Here is a 26547-nt window from a genome sequence, read left to right on the forward strand (position 1 = left end):
ACAATTCTATCTTCACTATAACGGAAGAGCTAAGTATCTTCATTGTTATAATCAGGGGGGAGCTAAATCCTATCTTCACAATATCTTCCAATGAGAAATATAACCCCTATATTAAAATTGTTTAAGATTTCTTAAATGATATAGCAGAAATAACCTTGTAAATCAACAAGATTTAGAAATGGGAAGATATATGCTTGCCAGTAGGGTTTACCACGGTAATGAAGGAGAACCGGCAGAGATCAAGCTGAAGATGGATTTTACCTGGATAGTGAAGTCTACCAGATGCCCCTGTTGGCAAATGACATTCTTCTGAGTTCCTCAAGCACTGTAGCACCCCTTTGGAAGACAGAAATAACTAACAAAAAGGATGATGTGATCATTCCCATAGCCTCCATTAAGATTAAAAACCTGGACGAGAGGGAAGTTCTATTTCTGTCTGGTGCTAAGGGAGGTTAGTGGGATGGGATATGATTAGACGTACCAGAATGAACCCTAGCAACTTTTAGTCCCATGGGATGCTTTTGGGGTGTGGATTTGAGGATACCTACAATCTCTGGTTAAGGTGGGGGAAGCGAGGGTGTGCTTTCAGTTGGTTTGGTCAGTACCACATACTGGACAAGGGGAAGGTCTCACAACTTTCATACAGGGCTAGTGATTACAGAATGGGAGCAAATAGTTCTTGGGGCCTTTATGGAGTGCCCTTATCAATAGAAAGGAGTAATAATGGAGGGCTAGAGGTTTGGTTCAATAAGGAAGGCTGCTGGGGTTCCTTTGTTTGGTGCTAGCTACAGATATTGTACCTCCAGATAAAAGGAGCTAACATTAATCCACTGAAGGAAAGATTGTAAGTTGAGAAAAATGTCTGAATTTCCTTTCTCTGCAAACTCCAAATCCTACCAACCCAACTAAATAGGGAGATGAGAGAGATAGTTGGAAGTGAGAATTAATATACCAGGTTTAGGTCAGTAGCCACTCTGAGGTTACAGGTTTACCTGTCAGCCTAATACTTAAGGCACTTCATTCTCTCTCAAAAGTTTTCATTCTTCCTGTTTTCTGATAATTTTTGGTGAGAGAGAAAAGGGTTAGGAAGGCATTTATGACTGGTGAAGAAATATTGGTAGGAGATAGTTCACTGAATTTAATAAATATGCTGTGTCATCTTGTGCCTTCAATTTCCTCTTGTGCTGGTAGAGTAAAATTGAATATGGTAAACCTCAACCTTCTACCCCAATTTTTGTTGAAAAACAACTAAAAACAGCATGCTCGGTCTTAGACACCCTTAAGGCCAATAACAAACTAACATATCGGAAAGTCTTCTCCTGAATTACAGAAAAATGCTCCCAAGACCAGAACTGACTGGATGTAAAATCAGCATGACTGTGTGTATAGTATTAAGAACTTCTAGGAAATGTCTTGCATTTAGAAGCTTACTTACACCCCCCCCCCCCCCCCCAAGTGACACTTACTATGCACACTAATGTTGTCCCTGTCTTGGCCTGGAGGCTATACAAAAGAAAGCCTTTTACTGACTTGTATTCTAAATTGTGGTGTATGGGGTACTCAGGGAGGAGTAATATCTTTGGTATGGAGAGCTTGTCCTGCCCTCCTAGGGCAGCTCTCCAGCCTCTGACCCTCACCTGACATCCAGCTCTCACTTGTGGCTCCTAGTAGCTCCTAGCATGCGGCAGCGGCCACACCCCGGGCAACGGCTTTGACAGGCCGGCTAAACCTTGTGAGGGTAGCCATCGGGTCATCGTGGACCCCTGGTGAACTAGGGCTTTGCTCACCCAGCATGTGAAGACTGTTTCGGCGGAACAGGCGGAAGAAACCAACAAGAAGGTTCAATGGCTGAGAGGGCGACACAGCAAAGCACTGTGGAGTGCTTAGGGTATGTTGGAGCACAAAAGACAACACGGCCATCCAATGCAGCTGAGGAAGTCTCCAGGTGTAATGACTTTTCGAGCCACTGGACCCAGGCTTCCAACGCTGAGAGAGTGGGACTGTCTCTGTGCATCGACTTTTCAACTTAAATCTTCATGCACAAGTGTCTTTGTGCACAAAAACGCACAAAGACAATCGTCATCCTCGGTTACCGAGAGACTACTACTACCTACTACCATTCTAAATTGTAAACTCGGGTTTTCCTTTCCACGTGTTGTCTATATTTATTTCACCCCAATCATCATTTTCTTTTGGCAGAAACAAAGAAGTAAAATAGCTCTTGAGTAGTTCCATTTTCCACCACCTAGGATCTGCTTTTCCAATCCTAGTTTTTCTGGTGTAGAGCATAAACAACAACCAAAAAACCCTCCTTATATTATTTTTAGTAATTTCCCTTTGGGTTCTTAGTCTTAGATGCACATTATTCTTATGGTTTAAAGTCATATTATTCCTTTGTTTTTTGCCACTTATTTTTATCTTTTTTCTATGTCCTTTTTTAGTCTAAGGCAATTGGAGATCATAATGTGATGTCATACCACTTCTCTTTTAATGTTTTGTTTATCCCGAATGGAATAATCTCCAATAGTATAATTCTTACTAATGTCTCCTTTTTCTTGAATCATCTTTCCTTTTAAAGCTGCTAGCCAAAATACCATGACTTATTTATTCTCTGAATCTATTAAATACTGCTTTCCTAAAATCTAGGACATATGTCTGACTACAATCATTATTCTCCTTCTGCACAATTAATCTAAGATTAGGAAGACATTCTCTTACATGTTTCTTCTCATTTCTACTTCAAACAATTCCTTGCTTTTAAAAACAGAATAACATAATCAATAGTGAATTTTTTTATCATAAGCTTTATCTTCTGAAAAGATAAGTAAGAGAAAGCAGGATAAAACATATTTTAAAATAGTTATATTTCTCAACAGTAAGAAAACTGGTGCCAAGTTGATAAAATGAGACAATAAAGGCATCAGTTCTGTCAATGAATTCTTCTACCTAAGCAGCATATGGCAAACTAACTGAAGAAAATTTTAAGGTAAATGAAGAAAGCCATCCCCTCTTTTGGAAGGTTGGCAGACAGAAGTGGAGCATATATATGGCATCAAACTCCAACCAAACTAAAATCAGATAATTGATAGTAATTCTACCTTTAACATGGAAGCAAATAAGTGTCTTACCTGAAATTTTGAGACCAAAACAATGTTGCTCACAATCCTTGATAACTAATAAAATTATCAAGATCAAAGTTTTAGCACTTATTCCACATATCAGTACTAAATCTACTGTAAATAAGTTTCATACATGAGGAGACTGGATGACAGCAGATACCCCACCTAGCTTTCCTATGGCAAACTGAGGTAAGAAAGCTTTATAGCATTTTTTTTTTTAGCCAGGAACAATTCCTCTTTGAAATAACATACAATTAAGGATTGAAAGCGAATAGTAGCAAATAGATTGGTCTGGTAAATAGCAATAAGCAATAATAATGATGATGATGATGACAATAATAATAATAATAATAATGAGTAAGTATAAGTGACAAAAATCAAGGCAAAAAGGTTTTTGAAATAGCAGCTGAAATTCAAAGAATCTCCATTTTTTATTTGTTGCAAAATTAACATTTTTTACCCTTTCCCCTATCCACTCTCCACTCAAAATGTTATTTTAATTATAAACAGAAATTATATTTCTAAGCATTGTATTTTCATTCTGTGGGCTCTGTTCCTAACTATCACAATAATTTAGCGCCTGGATCTGAGAGAAAGATCTTTGCTTGTTCCTTCTCCTCTTGAAGCAGTGACAAATCTGGGGCTAGGTCTAGAATGGCTCAGATCTTGTGACCTACCACTTTTGACTGTTAATTTTACATATGAATTCCTATAGTATTTTAGAGCTTAGATGACCTTTCAGACTGAGGATTTAGCAAGATTAATGAATATTAACTAATATTTTGAGTGACAGGAAGAATGGCATAGAAAGATAATATTGGAAGTCAGAAGACCCTAACTTCAAGTTCACATTGCCCCCAAAAATTCTTTAATTGTTAAGGATGATCTTCAGTTAGGGATGAATTACTGAATTAGGCCAATTATATAGTCTAGGGGAGTTAACTGTTGGTCTACTAGTTATCATCAGAAACTGTAATGTACAAAGTACTAGATAAAAGATTAAGAATGTATGTTAACTGGGTCATTGTGTCTATAGTATGTTTTAGAATATACAAATTAGTGTAGGAGAATTAAGAATTTAAATGAGATATCCAGACCATGAAAAATTCTTTGAGCTTTTATTCCGTAAAATAGCTCATGAATATTTGCTCAGAAGAGTTTCTCAAAATTCTATTAAAAGCCATGAAAAACAGGCTCCTCTATGAGAAGAGACTCTTAAATAGTCATTGGATTAATTAAACTACACTTTCGTTTTTTTCCTTCAACCAATTACACTGCTCAAATATCCTAAAAGTAGGAATGGAAGTGAGTTAACAACACGTTATTTCTCCAAAAATTATTATCACAGAAATCCCTCTCCATCTTTCAAAAAAGAGATCATCTCTATTACCTGTTAGAAATGAGACTTTTCTTTGGAGTTGCCACATTATGCCAAAATGGGGGAGCTGCTATCACCAGAATCCCAGTATAAATATATTATGAAAATTTGTGCAACCCATTCAGAAGATTCCCATAAGCAGAAGAGAATATCTTTTAATAAATCTCAATGGGGCTTATAAATCTGATAACATGGGATTTCTTACCTTCCCTAATATCTTTATGATATATATATACATATATATATATATGTATATATATATATATACACACACACATTACATTCATGAAACTACAATATGTTCAACAATTCCACAACTAACTGGCATTCACTTTGTTGCCAGGTTTCACCATAAATGCAAATTATCCATTTCCCACTGGCTGCTCTGCTTGGTTTGAACTCCAAGGAATATAATATCCAGCACCAGCATATCTCAACTACAGTTTTCCAGCTTCCTTTTATATATAGCCTTTCCTCATTAAATTGTAAGCTGTGTGAGGACACAGGCTTTCTTTTTTGAATCTGTATTCCCAATGAACAGAAATGGGCTTAGCAAATAGCAGGTGACTAATAAACATGTTAAGCAAACTGAAACTGAATAAATCAATATTTTGGTATATATGAAATTTTGTTTTTACTTTTAGCTTCTTTGTAGTTTGTCTAGTAGTGAGTAAAAGCTTAATAATGAAAAAAAATTCTTGAAAAATTTCCAGTTATTTTCTAGAAATTTGGGAGTAAATTCATTCCACCAACAGTGTATTATTTTGTTAACATTTTCACAGTCCCTACAAAATTGGTATTTCTGAGTAGCCAGTTTTTTAAAAAAAAGTATAACAAATTAAGAGAATAGTGAGATGAAACAGCAAGGGAGAATCAAGGTCAGGATCCAGAAAAGATGAAACAAGGGATATAAGAGCAGGATAGTTCTGAAGACTAAGATTAAACTAAAAAAGAAAAAGAGGTTGTAATATAAGATGTATGATCTGCGAGAAGATAATCAGAGTTCTAGATCTTGAAGTGTCTGAACTCTAATACCAGTGATATTCTAAGACATGAATGAGACTGAAATGCAATGAGAAAGGTTGCTGGTGTTAAGTCCATTAAGAAATAATGTGTTAGCCAAATGGTTCAGCAGATAGAGAATCAGGCCTAGGGAGGTCTTGGGTTCAAACCTGACCTCAGACACTTCCTAGTTGTGTGATTCTGGACAAATCACTTCACACCAAATCTCTAGCCCTTATCACTCTTCTGCCTTAGAACCAATACCGTTGGTATCAATTCCAAGACAGAGATTTTTGTTTTTTTATTTGTTTTTTTTTTTAAAAGAACTTGTTATAAGCATTATTCAATGTTAATGGTGAAATCCCGGAGGATACAGGCAATAGATGCCAATCAAGAAGGATTTTTGAAGCTCTTACTATATAATAAGATCTGTGTGAAATGTTGGGAAGAGGAGTCTTAAAAATGAATGGAAAAGTTTCCTGAATGATGTGGAATCTGGTAGAAGAAAACAAGAAGGATGGAAATGTTGGTACAGGTAGAATGCATTGGCGTGTGTACACACACACACACACACACCCCAAAATCAAAAGTAGTTTTTCTTATGCCAAAGTTTATAAATTCATTACACACATAATTTTCTAAAATGCAAGCCTGATTTCTTATCCATTCATTAAAAATATTATATTTATCCCAGTGAATAATGTTTTAAAATGACCAAATAAAATAATGTTTAAAAGAAAAAAATATATTTAAATCACATACAAGATATCATGCCAAGTATTTAGGATATAACGAAGTTTAAAAAAAAAGGTCTCTGCCCAAAAGAAGCTTATATTCTAAAAGAGAGATACAATATTTACATATAAGTGAAAGATTAATTGATAAAGGAAATAGAACAATTAAGGGCAAAAGGGCAGAAAATCCTATAAAAAGGAAGAAGATGAAATAAGTCTTCAAGGAAACCAAAATTCTGCATCAGAAAGAATTGATAAGACTTGGTAATTGATTAAATATGGAGAGAAGATGAAGAATGGAGATTTGAAGATAACATGAAGGCTGAGAACCAATCTGGTTGGCAGGGAAAGATGGTGGTATTCTTACCGTATAAAAATTTTTAGACAAATCAATTTTATATGTCCTAAATTTTCTTCAAAAATTTCTTTATTTCATTAAATATTTTTCCAATTACATATAAAATTTTTTGAAACGGATTTTAAGAATTAAGTTCCAAATGCAATTCCTCTCTACCACCACAACCTTTCTCTATGAGAAAGCAAGCAATTATATATATGCACACATATATAAAATGTGAAGTCATATATATTTCCATTATTAGCACTGTTAGAAAAGAAAATAAAAACAAATAAAATGATAAAAATAATGCAAGCGAAAAAATATGATTTATCTTGCATTCAGAGTACATCAATTCTATCTCTCTGGAGGTAGATAGCATGTTTCATCATAAGTCCTTTGGAATTGTTTTAGATCATTGTCTTGATTACAGGAACTATATCTCTTAGTTGATCATCCTTCAAGTACTGCTGTTATGGGGCATAATGTTGTCTTGATTCCGTTGACTTAACGTTGCAACAGTTCATATGAGTTTTCACAGGCATCTTTGAAAGCATTCTGCTCATCGTCTCTTCTGGAAAAATCATATGCTTCTACTTGTTCAGCTAATACCCAAATGATGAGCATCATCTCAATTTCTCATTTTTGGCCACCACAAAAAGAAATGCTATAAATATTTTTGCACATTAAGAATTCATTTCATTTTTCTTTGATTTTTTTTTTTGGGATATGGACCTAGTATTTGTATTACTAGGTCAAAAGATATGCCTAGTCTGATAATTCTTTGGGCATTGTTCCAAATTGTTCTCCACAATGGTTAGATTACTTCATAATACCGTCAAGAGTGTATTTTAAAGAGTGTAAATTAAAGTCTTTCTATGAACAAAACTAACACACCCAAAATTAGAAGGGAAACAACAAATATTAATTTTTTTGAAATTAAGAAAAATTTTAATTTTTCAAATATATAAAGAACTAAACCAAATTTTATGGAAATATAAAGATATAAAATATTCTCCAGAATCATTGTTTCAGTTCAGTTTCACCAACAGTGTGTTAGTGTCTCAATTTTCTCATATCTTCTACATTTGTCATTTTCCTTTTCTGTTGTTAGTCAATCTGATAGATGCTCAGAGTTGTGTTAATCTGTTTCACTAATCAATAGTAATTTACAACATTTTTTCATAAGACTAGGCATAGCTTTGATTTCTTCTCCTGAAAAACATCTGCTCATAGGCTATCACAATTTATCAATTTGGGAATGGCTCTAATATTTATAAATTTACTTCTACTGCCTATACCTTTGATAAATGTTCTTTTTCAGAGAAACTTTTGTAACCACTCCCCCCCCAACACTTTCCAGTTTTCCTTCTAATTTGAAGCACCTTTTGTATGTATAAAAGCTTTTTAAATTCCACATAATCAAAATTATCTATTTTATTGTTTTTGCTTTGCCCGAGATCATGATTACTACCCTTGCCATTTTAACTTCAGTTAAAACATAATTGATTCTGCACTGCCTCCTTATCTTTGGCTCTTATGTGTCTGTTTTAATTCTATTTTTTATTAACAATGTATTGTTAGATTTCTGTTTCTAATCTATTAAGCTATCTGCTTCTGGTTTATGAGTGAGTTTATCCCATTAACATTCATACTTATGATGACTAACTTGGCAATTTTCTCCAAACTGTTTTATAATATTTGCTGGGAGCCATCAAAGACCATGCTGTTTGACATGGTCACATGTGGAAACCAGGGACTGCAAAGCAGCCCCCAGGAAGGATGGAAACAACCACTGAAAACCCCTGAGTGACTTTCCTTATCATTGGAATTTCTATTCCCCAGGAAAAATAGATAAGAGCAACATGCTTGCAGGGTTAATATAGATGTCCCACTCTGTCCCCCCAGAATATTACCAGGAGATCCCACTTACAAAATTAAAGCTAAGGATTCTTATATACCCACTTAGATAGGACCCACTTTTCTAAGCAAAAAAAATCTGGCAAATCTCTGCTCAGAATTCCCCAACCTAAATCTGGGTTTTGTTGATTCTACCCTCTAACCCCACACTTAGCAACAATGTTTTACTATCTCCTTAGTCTTCATATTTCTTGTTAGGATCTATGATAACATGTTTGTTGAAAATGAAACTGTGTGCCAAGTAGATATGTGACCATGAGGGTATAAAATAAAGCCAAACCTCAGCCAAGGTAAAACAGTTTTTACTGTGAAACCTGTGCTGCATATTGAATATGAATGCTGTGTCCCATTCATCTTTCCTCTGACATCATCCCACCTCAAAAACCCCATTACCCTATGGGAGTCTGGATCCCCTTCCCTCTCCCCACAGCAAATATTTATCTTCTTTTTGATTTTATTCTGTCTCTCTTCTAAAGTTTGTTTTGCTTCTGACCAATGTCTTCTTTTAACTGCCCTCTTTTAGTACTGCTCACTCTTCTCATTTCTTTCAGTTCTTGTTTCCCTACAGGGTAAGATAGCTTTCTATACCTTTTAATACTTCTCTTGAGTCTTGTATTTAAAAGCCAAATTCCCTGTTCATCTCTCATTTTTTTTTATTAGGAATGCTTGAAAGTCTTGGGATCATCCCATTTGGGGTGCCAATTGTAGTGGAGAGGAATACTGCTAAATGGGGACTGAATAGATGTTTCTCCAGGAAGCAGGTTGAGGTAAGGGGACTGAATTCAAAGACATACCTTCCTTCTTGTTCTCCCTGATAGGCAGCCTAATGGAGTCTTTGTTTAACAGTCAGTGAGTCACCCCTCCCAAACTTTCTTCTTGGAGTATTTTAAATTCTCCCATCTACTACTACTAAGGTTTAAAAGACAATTTCTTATATTTGAAAGTCTAATTTATTCTCTTTTGAGGAAGGTGGATAAGGAAATAAAAAGGATACAGGGAAAGGAATTTCCCTAGCTATAACCCCTATTTCTGGTAGAAGGCTTCAATTCAAAGTCTATTCAAAGAAAATTAAGATTAACTTTCCCTGTAGGAAACCCAGTCATATATCAGCTAGGACCTTCACTGGGCAAGACTCTTTTCAATACAACCAGGTAAATTGGTAAAAGCCTCCTTCAGGGGGGTTAGCCAGAAAGAAAGTGAAGTGGTGAAGTAACTAGATCAAACCACCATTCTGGCTAACTGCCTCTCCTCTTGAACCTTCTATAGAACTCTCTCCTCCCCCACTGGGTCTGAAAAGTTCCATACTATTCTTCTTGAGCTCATTTTCTTTGCATCTCATTTTCTTCAGTCTTTGCCCATTTCTCTCAATCATATTTCTCTATTTCATTAAGTAACCAGTTTTCTTCTTTAAGGATTATATTCAGTTTTTCTGGGTAGGTTATTCTTGGTTATAATCCCAACTGTTTTGTTTTCCAGAATATCTTATTCTAAGCCCTCGTGGTATCTGTTGTGGTATCTGTTGAATATTGTGTGATACAAATTGTGGCTTTAGAGTATTTGAATCATTCTTTTTTTAATATTTCAAGTACTTTCTATTTGAACTGGGAATACTGGAATTTGTTTATAATATTACTGGGAGTTTTCATTTTGGGATCTCCTTAAGTGGGGATGAGGGATTCTTTTCATTTCTATTTAACCTCTAGTTTGAAGATATGCGGGCAGTTTTCCTTAACAATTTCTTAAAATATGATGTATAGGCTCTTTCTTTGGTCATGGTTTTCAGTTAATCCAATAATTCTTAAATCACTTCTCCTCGATCTACTTTCTAGGTCAGTTGTTTTTCTGATGAGATATTTCACATTTCTATTTTTTCAATCCTTTGACTTTATTTTTTTCTTAATGCCTCAAGGAGTGGAGCAATTTTGCTTTTTAAGGAGTTATTTTCATCAGTGAATTTTTATAACATTTTCCATTTTGCCAAATGTTTCTTAAGGTGTTTAAAATTCTTTTATGTATTTTTGTGCTCTTTTTAATCAAGCTGATTATTATCTTTTCATAGTATTCTTTTATTTTTTCGCCTAATTTTTTTCTAACACTGATTCGATTTTGAAAGCTCATTTTTATTTCACTCTTCTAGGAATCCTTTTTAGGCTTGTGTGCAATTTGAATTTTCTTTAAGGCTTTGCTTGTAGCTGTTTTGATTTCATTGTCTTCTGAGTTTGTATCCTTATCTTATTACCATAAGAACTTTTTATACTCATGTTTCTTCTTTTTGTTGTTTGCTCATTTTTACACACTTTTCTTGATTTGAAACTATGTTAATGTTTGGTGCAGTTCCTAGTGTGAGGGAAATGTATTTCAAGTTTTGAGCTTTTTTGCATGTGTTGGGTCATTGCATTGCTACTAGTAAAGAAGTCCATTACATCTGATTGTGCCACCATGTATCAGTTTCTGTGTACAATGTTCTAGTTCTCCTTTCACTCTGCATCAATTCATGGAGGTTTTTCCAGTTCAAATGGAATTCTTCCAGTTCATCATTCCTTTCAGGACAATAGTATTCCATCACCATAAGATACCACAATTTGTGTGGCCACTCCCCAGTTAAAGGACTTCCCTTATTTTCCAATTTTTTGCCACTACAAAGAGCATATAAATATTTTTGGTACATGTATTTTTTCTTCATTATCTCTCTGGGGTACAAACCTAATACCACCACTGGTTTTTCAGCTACATGGGCTTCAGGTCTCAATATCCACCCCTATGTCACAGATCTCTCATTTTGAAATCATACTTCATGAGTCTGGAAAAATACCTTGTTCATACCTCTTTTTTTTTTTTTGGCTCTGCCAATCTAGAATTCAATTTGAGATATAATTTTAAACTTGTTTAGTGGGATGTGGAAAGGGTTCAGCAGAGAGCATTCTGTACTTTGACATCTTGGTTATGCCCAAATAAGTTTTGCAATTTTATTTAATGCTTTTCTTAATACATTGGACATAGTATTTCTAGGTTCTCACTCTATTAATATCACTCAATGATCACCTCTTCTTTCAAATTCATTTTATCTGCATCTACTCACTCCATGGTCATGAATTCTAAAATTCTCTTATCTGATCTGAATCTATTTTGATTCCACTTCTTCTTCTTTTTGTAACCTTAAATTCTGTTCTTTGATCACACCATGATCGCTAATCTTTTGACCATATAGTTTTTCCACTGGCTGTCATCCTTAGAGTAACCACAGTTTCACTATACCCTGTCCTGAGTCCCATTACCAATGTGGCCTTGATGAACCTTAGCCTTGAATCATTTAAACTGTCCAATGATTTGTTTCCTATACATGTACTACTCATGAAATCTAGAAACGATGATGACTGTGTCCATTACAGATTTATGTTACATGAACTCAACTGTGGCTCACTCGAGATAGACTATTCTTTTAATACTTCCTTTATTAGATTTTCCAAAGTGACTCTTTTAAAACATTTGATCCCTCCATAAACCTCTCATGGCTTTTAACTGTCTTCTTAATTCTCCAGTCTGGCTTTTGATCTCATTATTCAACTGCAACTGATTTATTAATTTCCCAATCTCAGAGTCTTTTCTCAGTCTTTATTTTTCTTGATTTCTCTGTAGCCTTTGATACTGTTTTATCATACACTTCTTCTGGACAGTACTCTTTCCTGGTTTCCTCCTCCTTATATATTATTATATACTCTTTCTTCATGTTCTGTAGTGTTATCATTTGGGTAATATTTGTTTACTGTGATTCTCTAATAGAGCTCTGTCTTGGGCCTTCTGCTTCTCTCCCTGTTTTATTTGATGATCACATTAGGCCCACTGGATTCAATGATAATCTATATGTGGATGATTCTCAAATTTATTCATCTCAAACTTAATCTCTTTTCAGATCTCAAGCCTCACATCTTCATTTACCTATTAGGCATCTTAAAGTGTATGACCTATAGAAATTTCACACACCTAAACAGAATTATTCCCATCCAAAATCTTCCTTTCTTCCAAATTTTCCTAATATTGTATATAGTATACCATCCTCCAACATGTGTACTTCATATAATACACTCTCCAAGACACATAGACTCACAACTAAGTGTTATCTTCGAATTCTCACTTTATTTTTAAATCTTGACCTTCATTCTTAGAATCAACATTGTGAATTGGTTCCAAGGCAGAAGAGCTAAGCAAGAGGTTAAATGACTTGCACAGGGTTACACAATTAGGAAATGTCTCAGGCCAATTTGAACGCAGAACCTCCTGTATCTAAGCCTAGCTCTCAACATACTGAATATACTCAATATACCTAGCTTTCCCCTTCATCACTCCAATCTTGGCCCTTGTAACAAATTTATTGCTATAGTCTAAAGATTTTACTTCCATATCTCTTGCAAAAGCCTCCTTCTCTCATCTGAAATTGCCACCACTCTGGTGCAGGCCCTCATTATCTTGCCACTAGATTGCTATAAGCCTCCTGGGTTTATTTCTCTACCTTGAGTCTCTTCTCATTAAAAGTCCTTTATCCCCTCATCTGTCAAAGGATAGTCCCAAAGCTGAAGTCTGATTTCATCACTTCTCCCACATAGTCAACTCCAGGACCAAATATAAAATCTTCTGTTGGATTTTTATTCTTCCATAATCCATAATTAGATCCTTTCCTAATTTTCCAGTCTTCTTATGCCTCACTACTTCCAACTCCCCTACTTTCAGGTTGCTGGGCTTTTCCTTTCATGAGACAATGCAAAATGAGGCATATGAAAATTATGGGCATTCTCATTCTCTGATTTTATCTTCATCTCCTACTCCCTCCTGGCTTCTCTCCCGTTCTTCAAGTGTCAAGTAAAATGTGGTCTTATGAAAGAAGACTTCACAGGACTCCTTAATCTTACTGCCTTCCCCAGATCATTTCCAAATTATTCCATATGAATCCAACTGTCATTTGAATGCAATCGCCCACTCCACTCTTTTAGAATATGAGTTCCTTGAGAGCAGGGGACTGTCTTTTGCATTTCTATTTCCGGTGCTTAGTCCTTTTCCTGCCTGACATATAATACATCTTTAATGTGTGCTTATTGACTTGTCTTGAAATGACCTTTAACATGGGCAGCTACAATTCTAACCAGAAAAACAAGATTTAAAAAAGAGTTATCTAAGTAAAATTGATTACTGATTTAAGAATCACAAGGAACACTATTTAGTCTGATTTTCCAAAAGTCTGGAATGCATTTTATAGTAATCTGATTTGATTGTCAAATAAGGTAGAATTCACAAAATCATCTCACTAAAAATGATGCTACTTTATCATCTGCATCTACACCAAGTACAAAAAAAAATCATTTTAGACTGAAATTAAATCTTGCTTGAAATAATTGTTTATATTGTTTGGAATTAAAAACATATTAAATTGATTAATTAAGAATATTTTGTTTCTTTTAGTGTATGTTTCAGAGCATGGCTATATGCAAAGGCAATTAAACATCTTGTAATTGTAATAAAAAACAAATTGTTGACTTTAACGTATGAAAATTGTTGCCTGAATGACTAAATATCCTAGCAAATCAAAATAAAGCCTTCTCTAAACTGTATTATTCATGAGTTACATGCTGTACAGTTAGTTGAGCTTCACATATGCAATATTTTCCATTTGTCCATTTTTATTTATATATTCTGAAGGGTAGAATCCACATGACTATTTAGATCAGGAATCACACTAGAATAAATTAGTGTCAATCACCACCAAAATGCTCATATATGCTAGTATTAATTACCTAAGTTAAGTCATTGGTTTAGAATTCAGAAACTCTGTAGCCATTAGTCTTGTCCTTAAGAGATTTTTTTATATAATCTTAAACAAATCATTTAATTTTCCCTGCAATTTTAAAGGAAAAGCAAATGAATGTCCATCTTCTTTACTAACAAGGAGAAGAGTCACTTCTAAACAAAGAAATAATGAACAAATTGAGTATCCAATATATGTAAGATACTGAAAGAGGAGGTATATTCTTCTTTATTATACAATTTCTGCTAGATTTTAAGTTCTTGGAGGAAGGGACCAACTCTACCCACTAACAAATAATAATAGTTACCATGTATATAGTAATGTTAGCCTAACTATGGCTTATTAATTACTGAGTTCCTTGAATGCAGGGACTATCTCTTGCCATTCTTTATATCTCCAGCCCTTAAAATAGTGTCTAACACATAGAAGGTTCTTAATAAATGTTTAGTGATTGACTGGTTGACTGAACCAGGCAATGAACTTTTTATCAAGTTGGTATATTTGTTTGATATTCATCTCTTTCTGAATAATGAAGAAAGCATTTATTAAGCACTTCCTCAAAAAGCAATGTGATAAATGCTGGGCATAAAAACAGGAAGGAAGTTAGTTCCAGTTATCAATGTGCTCATATGGTAATGGGGTTTCAGCTAGAAATCAGATGACAAAGTTCAATGGTCCTGAGAGTACAGAGGTACAGCAGATGGTTATGTCTCTTCTTCAACATTATTTCTGATAAAATCATATCAACTTCTGGTGTTAAACCTTTTGAAAATGACAAGAATGTTGTTGATGAGAACTTTCGTTTCTAAGTCTTTAATAGCTATAGTTGTAGCACCTGCAGCAGCAGCTGCCAAACTGTTCCTTAGGAGTTGCCTCCCAGGATGATGGCAGCAGGCATTAAGCTGAAAACATCACTAACTCTCAAAGCTCAGGGTCTCAGGTTGTCAAAACTAGGGTGTGAGGTGAGATGGTAGACAACCTGATAAATGTAGTCCAGTGTTCCTGGCACATTCTACCTCCTTTCTCCCTCAGAGTTCCATTGAGCTTCGGCTAGGCTATTGTCCCCAAATCTCCAAATAGGAGTTACATTCCTAGATGAGAGGTACAAAAGAAGGGCTGGAATAACTATCGGCTAGCTTGCATTCATCTGTCTGCTGGGGCATTTGGTCAGGAGCTTTAGGGAAAAGAAAATTTTTTCTCTGTGCAATCCATCTTTGCTGTTTTAAAACTCTTTTTTATCCTTTGATGCTTCATTACTATAATGCATTTCAATTTTCCTTTTACTTCAATATTCTGCAAACTGAGAAACTTATTAACAAACACATCACACTTAAGATGAAATTCCATTCCACTAAAATGTGAAGACTGACTACATTATTTTTAATATAACAAAGAGAATATAAGGAAATTAAGGTAGAAAGAAAAAATAACAAGTTCAGTCAAATTATTTTCTTTCTTATTCTGTATATTTTGTTAAAGATTATTAAATTCATACAAACAATATTATATAAAATTTATTAGCTATTCTGTTTTTGACAGAGAAAAAGCTGAAAGTATATATTATGCATAAAGTTTATATTTTATGTACACATATATTAATTACATAGTGATGATTGCCTGAAATAAGTGGCAATCTTTTTTATTGCATAGGAATTTAAATTATTTATTCCTATATTTTACACTATTTCAATCCCAGGCTCTTTCTCTATCATAGACTGATTAAAATTTGCATTTTACCCCCTAGAATGCTTAATATTAACTTTAATAGATTGCAATTAGTAAAATGTTAAGTAATAATCTAATGAGAATAAAATCAGAGTATAAAATTTTTGCAAAGTATTAAAGAAAATTTTACAGATTGAGGTGGAGGAGACATCAGCAAACAAACAAAACCAAAGTTTTCATGCATTTTAAATTTTGATTTTGTGAGATGCTATTTATATTTCATAATAATGTGAATAAATTTGTCCGGGTCCTTCTTATCTTCCATCCTGATCCTTCTTATCTTCCATCCTGACTCTTGCAATAGCTCTCTAAATGGCTCCTTTACTTCAGGTACAATGTTCCACATAGCTGCTAAAGTACTTTCTTAAAGCACAGTAGGTCTCATCACATCAATAAATTATAACAGCATCTTGCTGTTACCTACAGGATCAAATATAAACTCAGTTTTATATGTAAAACTCTCCAAAATTTACTCTTTCCTACTTTTCCAACCTATGGAGTTATTTTCTAATAAATGCAGTTTAACAAATTTAATATAAATGGTGCTTTAGGTATATAATTAAAGTACATTTTTCTAATTAATTTTGAAACCTGTTCACCTATAAAATACCTATTAATCTACATCCAGAATAAAGACAAATAAAACTATTTTGTAAATTAAAGAGAAAAAATGAAATGTAGAAATATATATTGGATTATGATGAATTAGGGGCAATGAGAATGATTATTATTAGTTGGGTGATATTATTTATTTACCTACTGGTGAAACCAATAAATACCACTGAATTTCATTTTCAAGATCTATTACTCACCTACAAAGCAATCACTACTTTATATATGTCATGTTTCTGGCTCTTACTACTTCAAAAATAATATGATTAAACTATGCATTGTTATTTAAAGTTATTACATAAATTATGATTTAGAATACTTTAAATGAAGCATTTTGAAAATGTAACCCCCTGTATTAGTGTCACTTATGTCAACATGGAAATAGAGATCCCCAGTTTATTTAGTTTGAGTGTAGAAACCTCAGGTTTTGACCTTGTCACAGGAGAGTTTCCCCCTGAGGGAAGGACCCTCTTCACCAGACAGTGAACTTCCTGGTAGTTTGGGTGGGAACAGCTAATCCCATCCAATATTGAACATCCCTTTTGTCCCAATGGTTTCTTCCCCCTAGGCTAAGGTCCATGACCAAGGTGACCCAGCCCTAGGCTGAGTCTTTCCCTTTTGTGTCCATTGTAGGCCCCAGCCCCTCACTATTATTCCTGTCTGGAACTCTTCATTTTCCTTTCTTACCATTGTAAATCAACTGTCCCTCTAATCCTAAAGCCCCCAGGTCAACAAGAGTGGTATATAGGTTCCCCAAGTTCTTTTGTTCCTCGGAGTCCATCCTGGGTCGATGGCACTCCCAGGGGCTGGTGACCAGGGTGTCTTGACTCCAGTGCAGTCTTGGAAATCAGCTCTGTTGTTGTAGTAGTAGTGCTAACCCCTTTTCCCTTGATTAAAGAGTGATTTTGACTATTTAATAGTTCTGTGTTTTTTCTAGTTGACACTTACTAGCAATAATGTGAATAATCACTCTTAGAACCCGAATGTTTTGAACTTCTAGACTTATTTTAATGTATTATATCTGGCACAAGCATCAAACTTTTCTGGTGATTCATCAGTGAATTTATGATTTCACAGGAACTGGTACTTTCTCCAAAAATGCAGAATGCTACATATTAATACTCAATTCTTTTGAGAATTGAGAGTGATGTACTAGATATCCTCCTAGGTTTCTTCTGGCTCAAGAACCAGAATGGCCCACTCTGGACCATCATCTGCCTTTAAGACAAATGTTATTTTACATTTAATTATAGGGGTGGAGACATACTTGCTTATATGCATACATAAAACCATTTTATTCCTTTTTATGTTTTTTTTTTTAGTTCTAAAGAGGTTACTGTGTGGTAGTGACCAGAAAGATTTTATTCTCAATGGGTTTTTTTAAAAAGGCATAAAATGTTGGTTTTGATTATATTTTTTTAAATCCTTTAGGTATATTCCTTGTAGATAACTGCACCTGAGGGGGGAAACCCCTGATAATTATTATCTTATTATGGCTATAAAAATCAGAAATGTGCATCATATATTTTTAATGTTCTGAAAAAGATAATTATTAGTTGTAGATGCTAATTATATGGAGAAAATGAAAGATACTTAATTTTATGTTAAATTTATCATGCACATGTTTTATTGAATGTTGTTTCTTAAAAGACAAGTTTGGTATGATTACAACAGTTTGGCCATAATGGAAAAAAGTTAATGAATTATAGGTTTCAACAGGTCTTATCAGTTATTTGCAGTGTATATAAAATCTCTATATCTGTTCAGTTTTGGGGGGCCAGAGCAAAATTACATATTAAAAAAAAAGAAATACTGAGATGGTTGATCATGAAAAGAGGGGCATGAAAAATTTCTAGACAAAAGTAATCTCAGAATAAAAAAGAATCTTGGCTTTTGGATTGTTTTTATTTCATTTCATTTCATTTTAATTGTTAATATAGACTTTTGTCCCATTTGACTATTTTGAAGAAGACTTTGAGACCAGCCTTCCTCTTAAGAGCAAACTCAAATGGGTATATTTCAGTTCAAGAACCTAAATGTTCCAGACGTATTCTATCAAAAGAAGCAATGTACATTGAAGAAGTAATGCAAAGTTCATTTCCTAGACCAAAGATAGAGCTGAAAAGGTAATTTCATTAAGCATTTTTATTTTACAGATCAGAAGAAATAGGGCCAAAAAGGTTCAATGAATTGCCCAGTATCACAGAGAGCAATGTAAGGGGTAAAATTAGGGGTTATTGACTGAATATATTATACTAGTGGTCGCCAGGGATTAATTCAATACTAATAAAATATTCAAGTCAGCTTGGGATATTTATGGTGGTTTAATTACAATAGAGGGAAGAAATTAAGAAGAAGAGAGAGATAGGGAATGGAATTTAAAACTTCTCCTGCCTGGGCTGAGTCAGGCAGGAGTTCAGAGGCCTTGGCCAAGGGGCCTTCTTAATCAAGCTCGACTACCATCCACAAGGCCTCCTCTGAGATGAGGGGTCTTCTAGGAGGACAGTGCTTTAGGAGGTAAAGGAAAAAGGAATCAGTTTAAACCACTCACCAAGCCCACTAAGAACTTCTCCCAGTCATCTCACCAGCAAGCCACAAACACCAAACCACCAAGACACCAAGCTTGGCGCCACGTGGCTCCCAACTCGGAAAAAGCCCCACATCTTCGAGAGACAGCAAGAGTGAGTGAGAGAGAGAGGCATGGCGAGTGCCCCATGAGAGGAAGTGACGTGAAATATACAGACCATTCTTTTACATCACTTCCTGCATCTCACACATACTAATGGTAGCTTAAGCTTGACTTAGGATAGCCCCGGGGGTGGGTCTGTCAGTTGTTTCTTATTTGTCACTTGATAGCACATGGCAGTCATAGGCCATCCTCCTCAACACTTAATCCTTAAGTAGGGGTGTATATATTCCTGGTGGCTAGAATTTCTAAAGACTAATCAATAAGGAGAAAATCTAAAATTAATAGCAGAGCAAAAAACTAAAACCAGATATTGGTAAGTATTTTTTTTTGCATTGTACTTTGGTAGATAGGCGGTGTTTTATTCTTCCGAATTATTTTAGAGTAAACTTCAATAATTAAATAAATTTTGGGATAAAATGTTACTCAAACTCTTAACTTGTAATATGTATTCATTATAAGCTAGAGTGTGAGCCAAATAGTTCAAAAATCAAAATGAGAAAAAGTTGAGTCTCCGTCAACTAGAAGCATCACGATTCTTACTTGAAAAACATTTATCACTATAAATAAATGCTTACTGTAAAGGACAATAATATGATAATACTTAACTGTCAAATACTTTAAAATATATTTCAGCATATAAATATAATTCTCTAATAAGTTCTTATTTTTATTCAGAATTTCATAACTGCTAAAAATTATAATTTAGCAAAGAATTAACAAGTCAACAGATATTTTTAACAGAAAGCACCTGCTTTCAAAACTCTAAATCAGATGCATATTTAAATTTATTTAAAGGCTCAATTTAAATTTTTTTAGTTTAGATATTTTCAATAATACTATGATATAACAATATATCCCAGATGTTATAATTAGGAATGTTTTTTTTTAACATTTAACATTTTGCTTCTTTATTGCTGCCTGAAATTATAAGTTTATTTATGTTCACATTTCAGATGAAAGAGCACAACTTTTAATTGTTAGCAGCTGTAATATCAAAGTGTCTTGATTATACAAGCGAAGGCGGTATGTGTATTGTCATAATCCTAAGAACCATACTGTGGCTTGTCTATACGCTACTGAATTACTTTATTGTAGGTTTGCTTTTCTAGTTAATCCTTTCTTGATGAGACTCTGAAACACTGTGATTTGTTAATATTAATAATAGTTATTCTAAAAATGCTTAAGTTTTTTTTAATCCAAGTGGATTGACTGTAATACTATATTTCAAACATGTAGGCCTGTTATAAAACATATGCTCAAATTTTTAAACAAGTATTTAAATCCAAAAATATTATACCACTTTAGAAAGCAACTACTAAGAAAAACAGCAGGGTGATATGAATACATACAAGGCATAATAACTTTCTGATCTTCTGTTATCTTAAACTTAAATTTTCATATAAAGCATAAATACATTAAAAATTATGTTTTTCAAGACAAGGAATATGTTCTCTAAAACTATGTTAATTTTTCTCCACAGTAAGTATGCACTGTAACTGTGCTGATTCAATTTTGTACTATTATTTTAAAATGCCTTTACAAAGATTCAGATAATAAGAGGACATTCCAATTCACATAATGGCATATATCACTTGTCTCTTTGTCAATGAGACATTTGAAAGCATCTTTTTATTAGAAACACAAATCAATAAACCCAAGGGATTGCAATAACTGCTTCAGGCAATTTGTATTATCATTTCATCCTTGATGTTCCTACTCTGCGCAACTTATTATTATGAATGGCGTGAAAATGGCAACCTGTCACAATTGATTTTTCCTAACCTCCTATAAGAATTTTTCCCCCTTCTTAAATGTAATCAAGTATCATCCGATTAAATATGTCTATGGCTAGGTTATCAGAAGCACTCCATAACTCGTGTTGCAACCCTTTTAATTTAAACTTTCTTAAAATTCTATTGTAAACATAATTGCTTAATAATAAAAACTTTCTATTTGCATAAAATTTTAAAAGAAATCCCTCCATAGCCCTAAGCAAATACTCTTCAAACCTTTAAATATGTACTGTTATAATGTTTAAACACTATTTCAAGTACCAGTTTTGTGAAGCAGTTGTGAGCAAGAAGAATATTAAATAGAAGGAGGTGAAATTCAAGCATTTATTTTCTCCCTTGAATTAATATTCTATCTAGTTAGGAAAATTGAAGGACTTTATTTTTCATTCCCATATCTAGACAAAAACTGATACCCTAAAACAGAATTAATCTAAACTGAAAACTAGAAATATCAAATAATGCTCCCAATTTGTTCATAAAAAATTTCAAAGACTTTAAGATTTAAATTTTTATTTAACACTATTTCTCCTGCTCACTGTATAATCAATACTGAAGTTAGGAATATAGGAATTTGATAAAATTGTAGGATCCAGGACCAACCAAATGGCTGAATTTCCCATTCATTAATAACATGCTTTCTCAAATAAAAACAAACCCTTTTCATTCCTGATAGCTATTACAATTTTTCTTGTTCCCAGAAACATATAGAAAATGCCTTAGTTCAAAGAGACAATATGGCATTTTTTGAGAAGAAACTATTTAAAGAAATGAAATATGAGGAAAATTAGGAGAAATTATTGAAGAGATGAAATATTATTAAATTTCCAAGGCAGGAATTGGGAAGGTAAAGGAAAAAAAGATGGAATGGTTAGAAGTTAAAGAGCAAAAAACAAACAAAATAAAACAAAAAATGATGGAAAAGAGGAATTTTGGCTGCATCCTTTATCCTATAAAACTTTACTCATATTAAATCAAGAAACATCTGCAAAGTACATTTTTTCTGTGTTATGCACTATACTAAGTTTTACAGATAAAAATTTCTACCCTAAAGAAGCTCACAGTCTAATAGGAAAACACTGTACAATTTGATTAGGCCATAAAAGATAAAAGAAGGTTAAACTGGAGGGAATTTATTTGGGAAGGGCTAGGGAAGACCAAGAGGAAGAATTCTAGCTGAGACTAGAAGATACTATACACCTTCTATGTGCTTAACAATATCCTGAATTTTGTGGGGGTGGGGAGGGGGTGGACAAAAGTAAATGAATCTTTACTACCTTTGTAAAAGAATACACTGAATGTTAGGGAATTTCAACTAAGTTAGGAGCTTCCTCATTAACTATCTGTGAGTTATTTTGCCTCCACAGTCCTGACATACATATAAAATATGTGTGTATGTTCAGTGTCCTTCAGGGCCATTCTGTTATGTAACAGCTATCTAATCTCAACATCTGTAACTTGTTAACAGATGCTCATTAACCCTCAGGTAATACTAGTAAATGTAAGGACCTTCTAAGGGCCAGGGTAGAGTTTTAGGCTGGCTGAAAAGATTTTTGTGGCACTTCTACCTTATCACACCCTTCAAATTAAAATATGCTGAATGCTGGGTTTTTTGGCAATATAATGTTCACCATATTCATAATATGCATGCGTTACAAACAAAAGTTACAAACATAGAAAATATCTTTAGTTAGCTTTTTAAGACTAATTAATTTCACTTAATTAGGAGCATTTTTTAAAAATACATAAGCCTTCTCTTTTTCCTCATCCATGATTATTTCCATTTTACTTCACAGGGTGGGTTAAACATTACGTATAGTAGGCCACTTATTATTCAAGCTATGCAATATGGTTTATTCAAGGATGTTTTATATATTGTTTCCAAACATTCATAATCCATTTTGTTAGGCTTCCTTGTTGTAACATTTTCTAAAAACAGGAAATAGGACTCCTGGATCTTTTTTCATTTTGTAACTGACAGTTCAGAGTTTAACCTCTTTTAACTATATTTTTACTTCATTTAACTCCAATCTTACATTTGTCCAGATGAAATTCATCTGTCAATTTCCTGCCCATTCATAGATTAGCTAATCTTCAAAAAGTGTATTATTCTAGACAAGTGTTTTACTACATTAAACATAGACATATCACTATTTAATCTCAGTGATTAAGATTACATATGAATATATAAATGTAAAATAAATCTTATCTGAACATTTATTGTGGGTTATCCAATTATGAATAATGCTTCATAAAGAAAATTAATCTATCACTGGTCTGTTTCCCTTTTTCTGAGTACTATGTCCATAGAGGGGAAAAATAAACACTATTCCTTAACTTCTTAGAAGGAGGTAAAAATCAAAGTTAGTAGTAGTAGCACAGAAAAGAAAATAAAAGAAATCATGTAATGCCTAGTAGGGAGCATTTAAGTGCTTAATAAATACAAGTTGGTATAATTAAGAAAAATAAACTAAATGCAATAATCTTGAAAATTATTTATTTTATAGAATTTCATGTCAGTAAATTGCAATCATTAATCACTAATCCAATTGAAATGGGTGGGGGAAAGTAGTAGTACAAAAGGGTGAATGAAATGATAAAGTTAGAGAAAAACTGTCAGACAAATGTTAAGGAGGAGGATGAATACAAAGAATTCAAATGAGGGAATGAGGAGAGCAATATTACAGAATAAAGGAGCATATGAAGAAATACATTAGAAGGTAGTTTAAAAGATAGGTTCCCTTCAAAATATTAATAGAAACAACTATATGTTTCTCTCTGCCCAGTTACATTAAAAAGTTTTTGACAAAATGCAGAAAATGAGAATAAAAGTATAAGTTAAATGACTATTACCTAGAATATTTGTTTTGTTTACAGAAATAAATCCTTTCCCTTTTTCTTCATGACATAGCCACAATAGAATTAAACCTTGTGTACCAGATTCCATCCCTATTAACAATTAACTTTTTAAAATATTAATTTTCAACAGTGACTATACAAAATGACTAATGCTAAAATAAATCAGAAGCTTTTTATTTCTAAGTGATCATATTTTCTACGGAATTGATAGGTAAATACTGGTAATAAAGTGTCCTTCTTGACATTAATAGAAATATATAATAAATATAGAAGCTTACAGTTTCCCATGAAGTACATAAAATTTATGCATGAAAATACCATTAGAGGTAATTGGAGTTAACCACATTATTCTCTTGTGTATAGCTATGAGAATACTATCTTGTTTTATGTTCTGAAGGAAAGGCAGTTAATAGAACTTTTGAGAGCTGGCATAATAGTGTTACAAATAGAGGTACTATAGTTAAAGGTTTGTTGGCATTTTCCTGACTTTTGAAGGATTAGTTAGTTCAGATTATATTTTAATTAATCAACTGCATAAAAATATTTTCTAAAAGTTTTCCAATAGAATTTTTTCATAACATTATGATACACAATTCTAAATTCTTTAAAGTCACCTAAACATAAAATGTATTTTATAAAATAATATTTTAATAAGTCAGGCTAAAACCTACTAAATTAAATAATAAGTAATATTTCAAACAAGCTCCTGGCTAATACATAACTGGCACATAAACATTCAAACTGGCTTAATAACTCATGTCTTAATATAAAGGTCTTTAAATTCCTCTACCAAATGTTCACCATTTAAGTTATTATATGATTAACAATCCTAAGAATACACTTAAGGCATATAAAACTGATAATAATGTCCACCGTCATTCCACTAAAAAAATAATGATTCTGAAAATATTGCTGTCAATATCAATATCCCTAAACAAGTGAAATATTTTTGAAATATAATTAATAATTTACTACAATAAATTTACTTGAAAACTATGAATAGTGAATGCTAAAAATGAAGTGGGAAAAAAAGAAACCACTACACCCTGAAGCTGACAAATTAGTTCAGAGGGCTACAATTATCTATTTAATCCTAGGTACATATATTTTTTTATGTTGTTAGAATTGAAGGCAAGGGAGTGAAGGGTGCTAAATGTGTACACTGATAAATAAGTCAATTTAAGTTGCTGAAAAGAAACAATTTGAAATTTATCTTAGAGGACAAAGAATTATAACACTCTAATACAGCAGTACTATATCAAATCATCAAGTGAATTAGGACTGCTAACGCCTGATTAAATGTTTCTTATGTGGTAAACTAAAAATGCACAAACTTTACTAAACTCTATATACTTTAAGATCATTGAAATGAAAAATGAAATTAATTAAAGAAACCACTTTTTTTTAAACTAGCCTACCTTGTTTTTTGGATTGGATGTATTCATTACACTTCGAGTTTCTTTTCCAGTGTAAATAACAACACCTATTACAGTTCCTATAAAGATATAAAGACAGTTCTTTAAACAAAATTGTTCATAAACTGAGAAATAAATGAAAATTAAAATCTAACATAATTATTTTGCTAGGAAAAATACAAGAATATTGACTAAGCACTCTATAGATTAATTTGTAACTACATAGCAATTGTTTAGTTTAAGAAAAGACTTCTTGAACTTTAAATGTATGAATTGTCTATGATTTTGGGGGGGAAGGGGAAGAGAGATTTCAGACAATATTTCAGCAGAAAAAATCACAGAATATGAAATATTCTAATGATCACTCATGTAATATAAGTTAGCCTATTTTGTTTACACATGAATCGTAGAAGAGAATTAAATGTACCCATTCATTTCTGTCACTTAAAGAGATGCTACCTCATTAACTGTCCAAAACATTAACTTTGAATTTAAAAACTTAAAAAACCCAAATAAAATATTAAAAAAGTAACATTAACATTCATTTGGAAAAAAAGGGCAAGTTTCCACTTACAAGATGAAAACCATAAAGGTCATAAATGCTTAAAAATGGTTTGCAGAATTTTTTTTTTTAAACCCTTACCTTCTGTCCTGGAGTCAATACTGTGTATTGGCTCCAAGGCAGAAGAGTGGTAAGGGCTAGGCAATGGGGGTCAAGTGACTTGCCCACGGTCACACAGCTGGGAAGTGTCTGAGGCCAGATTTGAACCTAGGACCTCCCATCTCTAGGACTGGCTCTCAATCCACTGAGCTACCCAGCTGCCCCCTGGTTTGCAGAATCTTATATTTTCTGGTATATATTTATGTTTAAAAGAATATAGAACCTCAAAAAAAAACAAAAACCCATGCCCTTTTTTGCTAACTTCCTCACCAGTGTTAAATTGTTCCTTTAAAGTTTTTTGTTTTTGTAAAATACAAAATGGATATGTATAATTCTAGTAAAAAAAAGTATGCATTATTGAAAAGAGGTTTAGTGCAATTAAAAGGCTTATAATATTACTATATGACTATTACAGTTAATAATCTGAAATGTGTCTCAGCCTATAGGATGGTGCGAATTCAAATGCAAATTTATTTTTCATTAACTAAATAAACATGCAAAAAACCCTAAAA

The 26547-nt window shown here is 33.3% G+C and overlaps 1 protein-coding gene across 5 annotated transcripts in view; it reads right to left on the minus strand.

The window, feature by feature from the left end:
• The window catches only part of ATP9B (ATPase phospholipid transporting 9B (putative)), a 558010-nt gene that overhangs the window by 218267 nt on the left and 313196 nt on the right, over positions 1–26547 (minus strand). For all 5 annotated transcript variants that reach the window (XM_056823547.1, XM_056823546.1, XM_056823545.1 and 2 more), the window contains one exon: positions 25378–25454. In XM_056823547.1, coding sequence (XP_056679525.1) covers positions 25378–25454 — 77 coding nt within the window. The remainder of the gene's footprint in view (positions 1–25377; positions 25455–26547) is intronic.

This window comes from Monodelphis domestica, chromosome 3 (assembly GCF_027887165.1).
Source record: "Monodelphis domestica isolate mMonDom1 chromosome 3, mMonDom1.pri, whole genome shotgun sequence".
NCBI lineage: Eukaryota > Metazoa > Chordata > Mammalia > Didelphimorphia > Didelphidae > Monodelphis > Monodelphis domestica.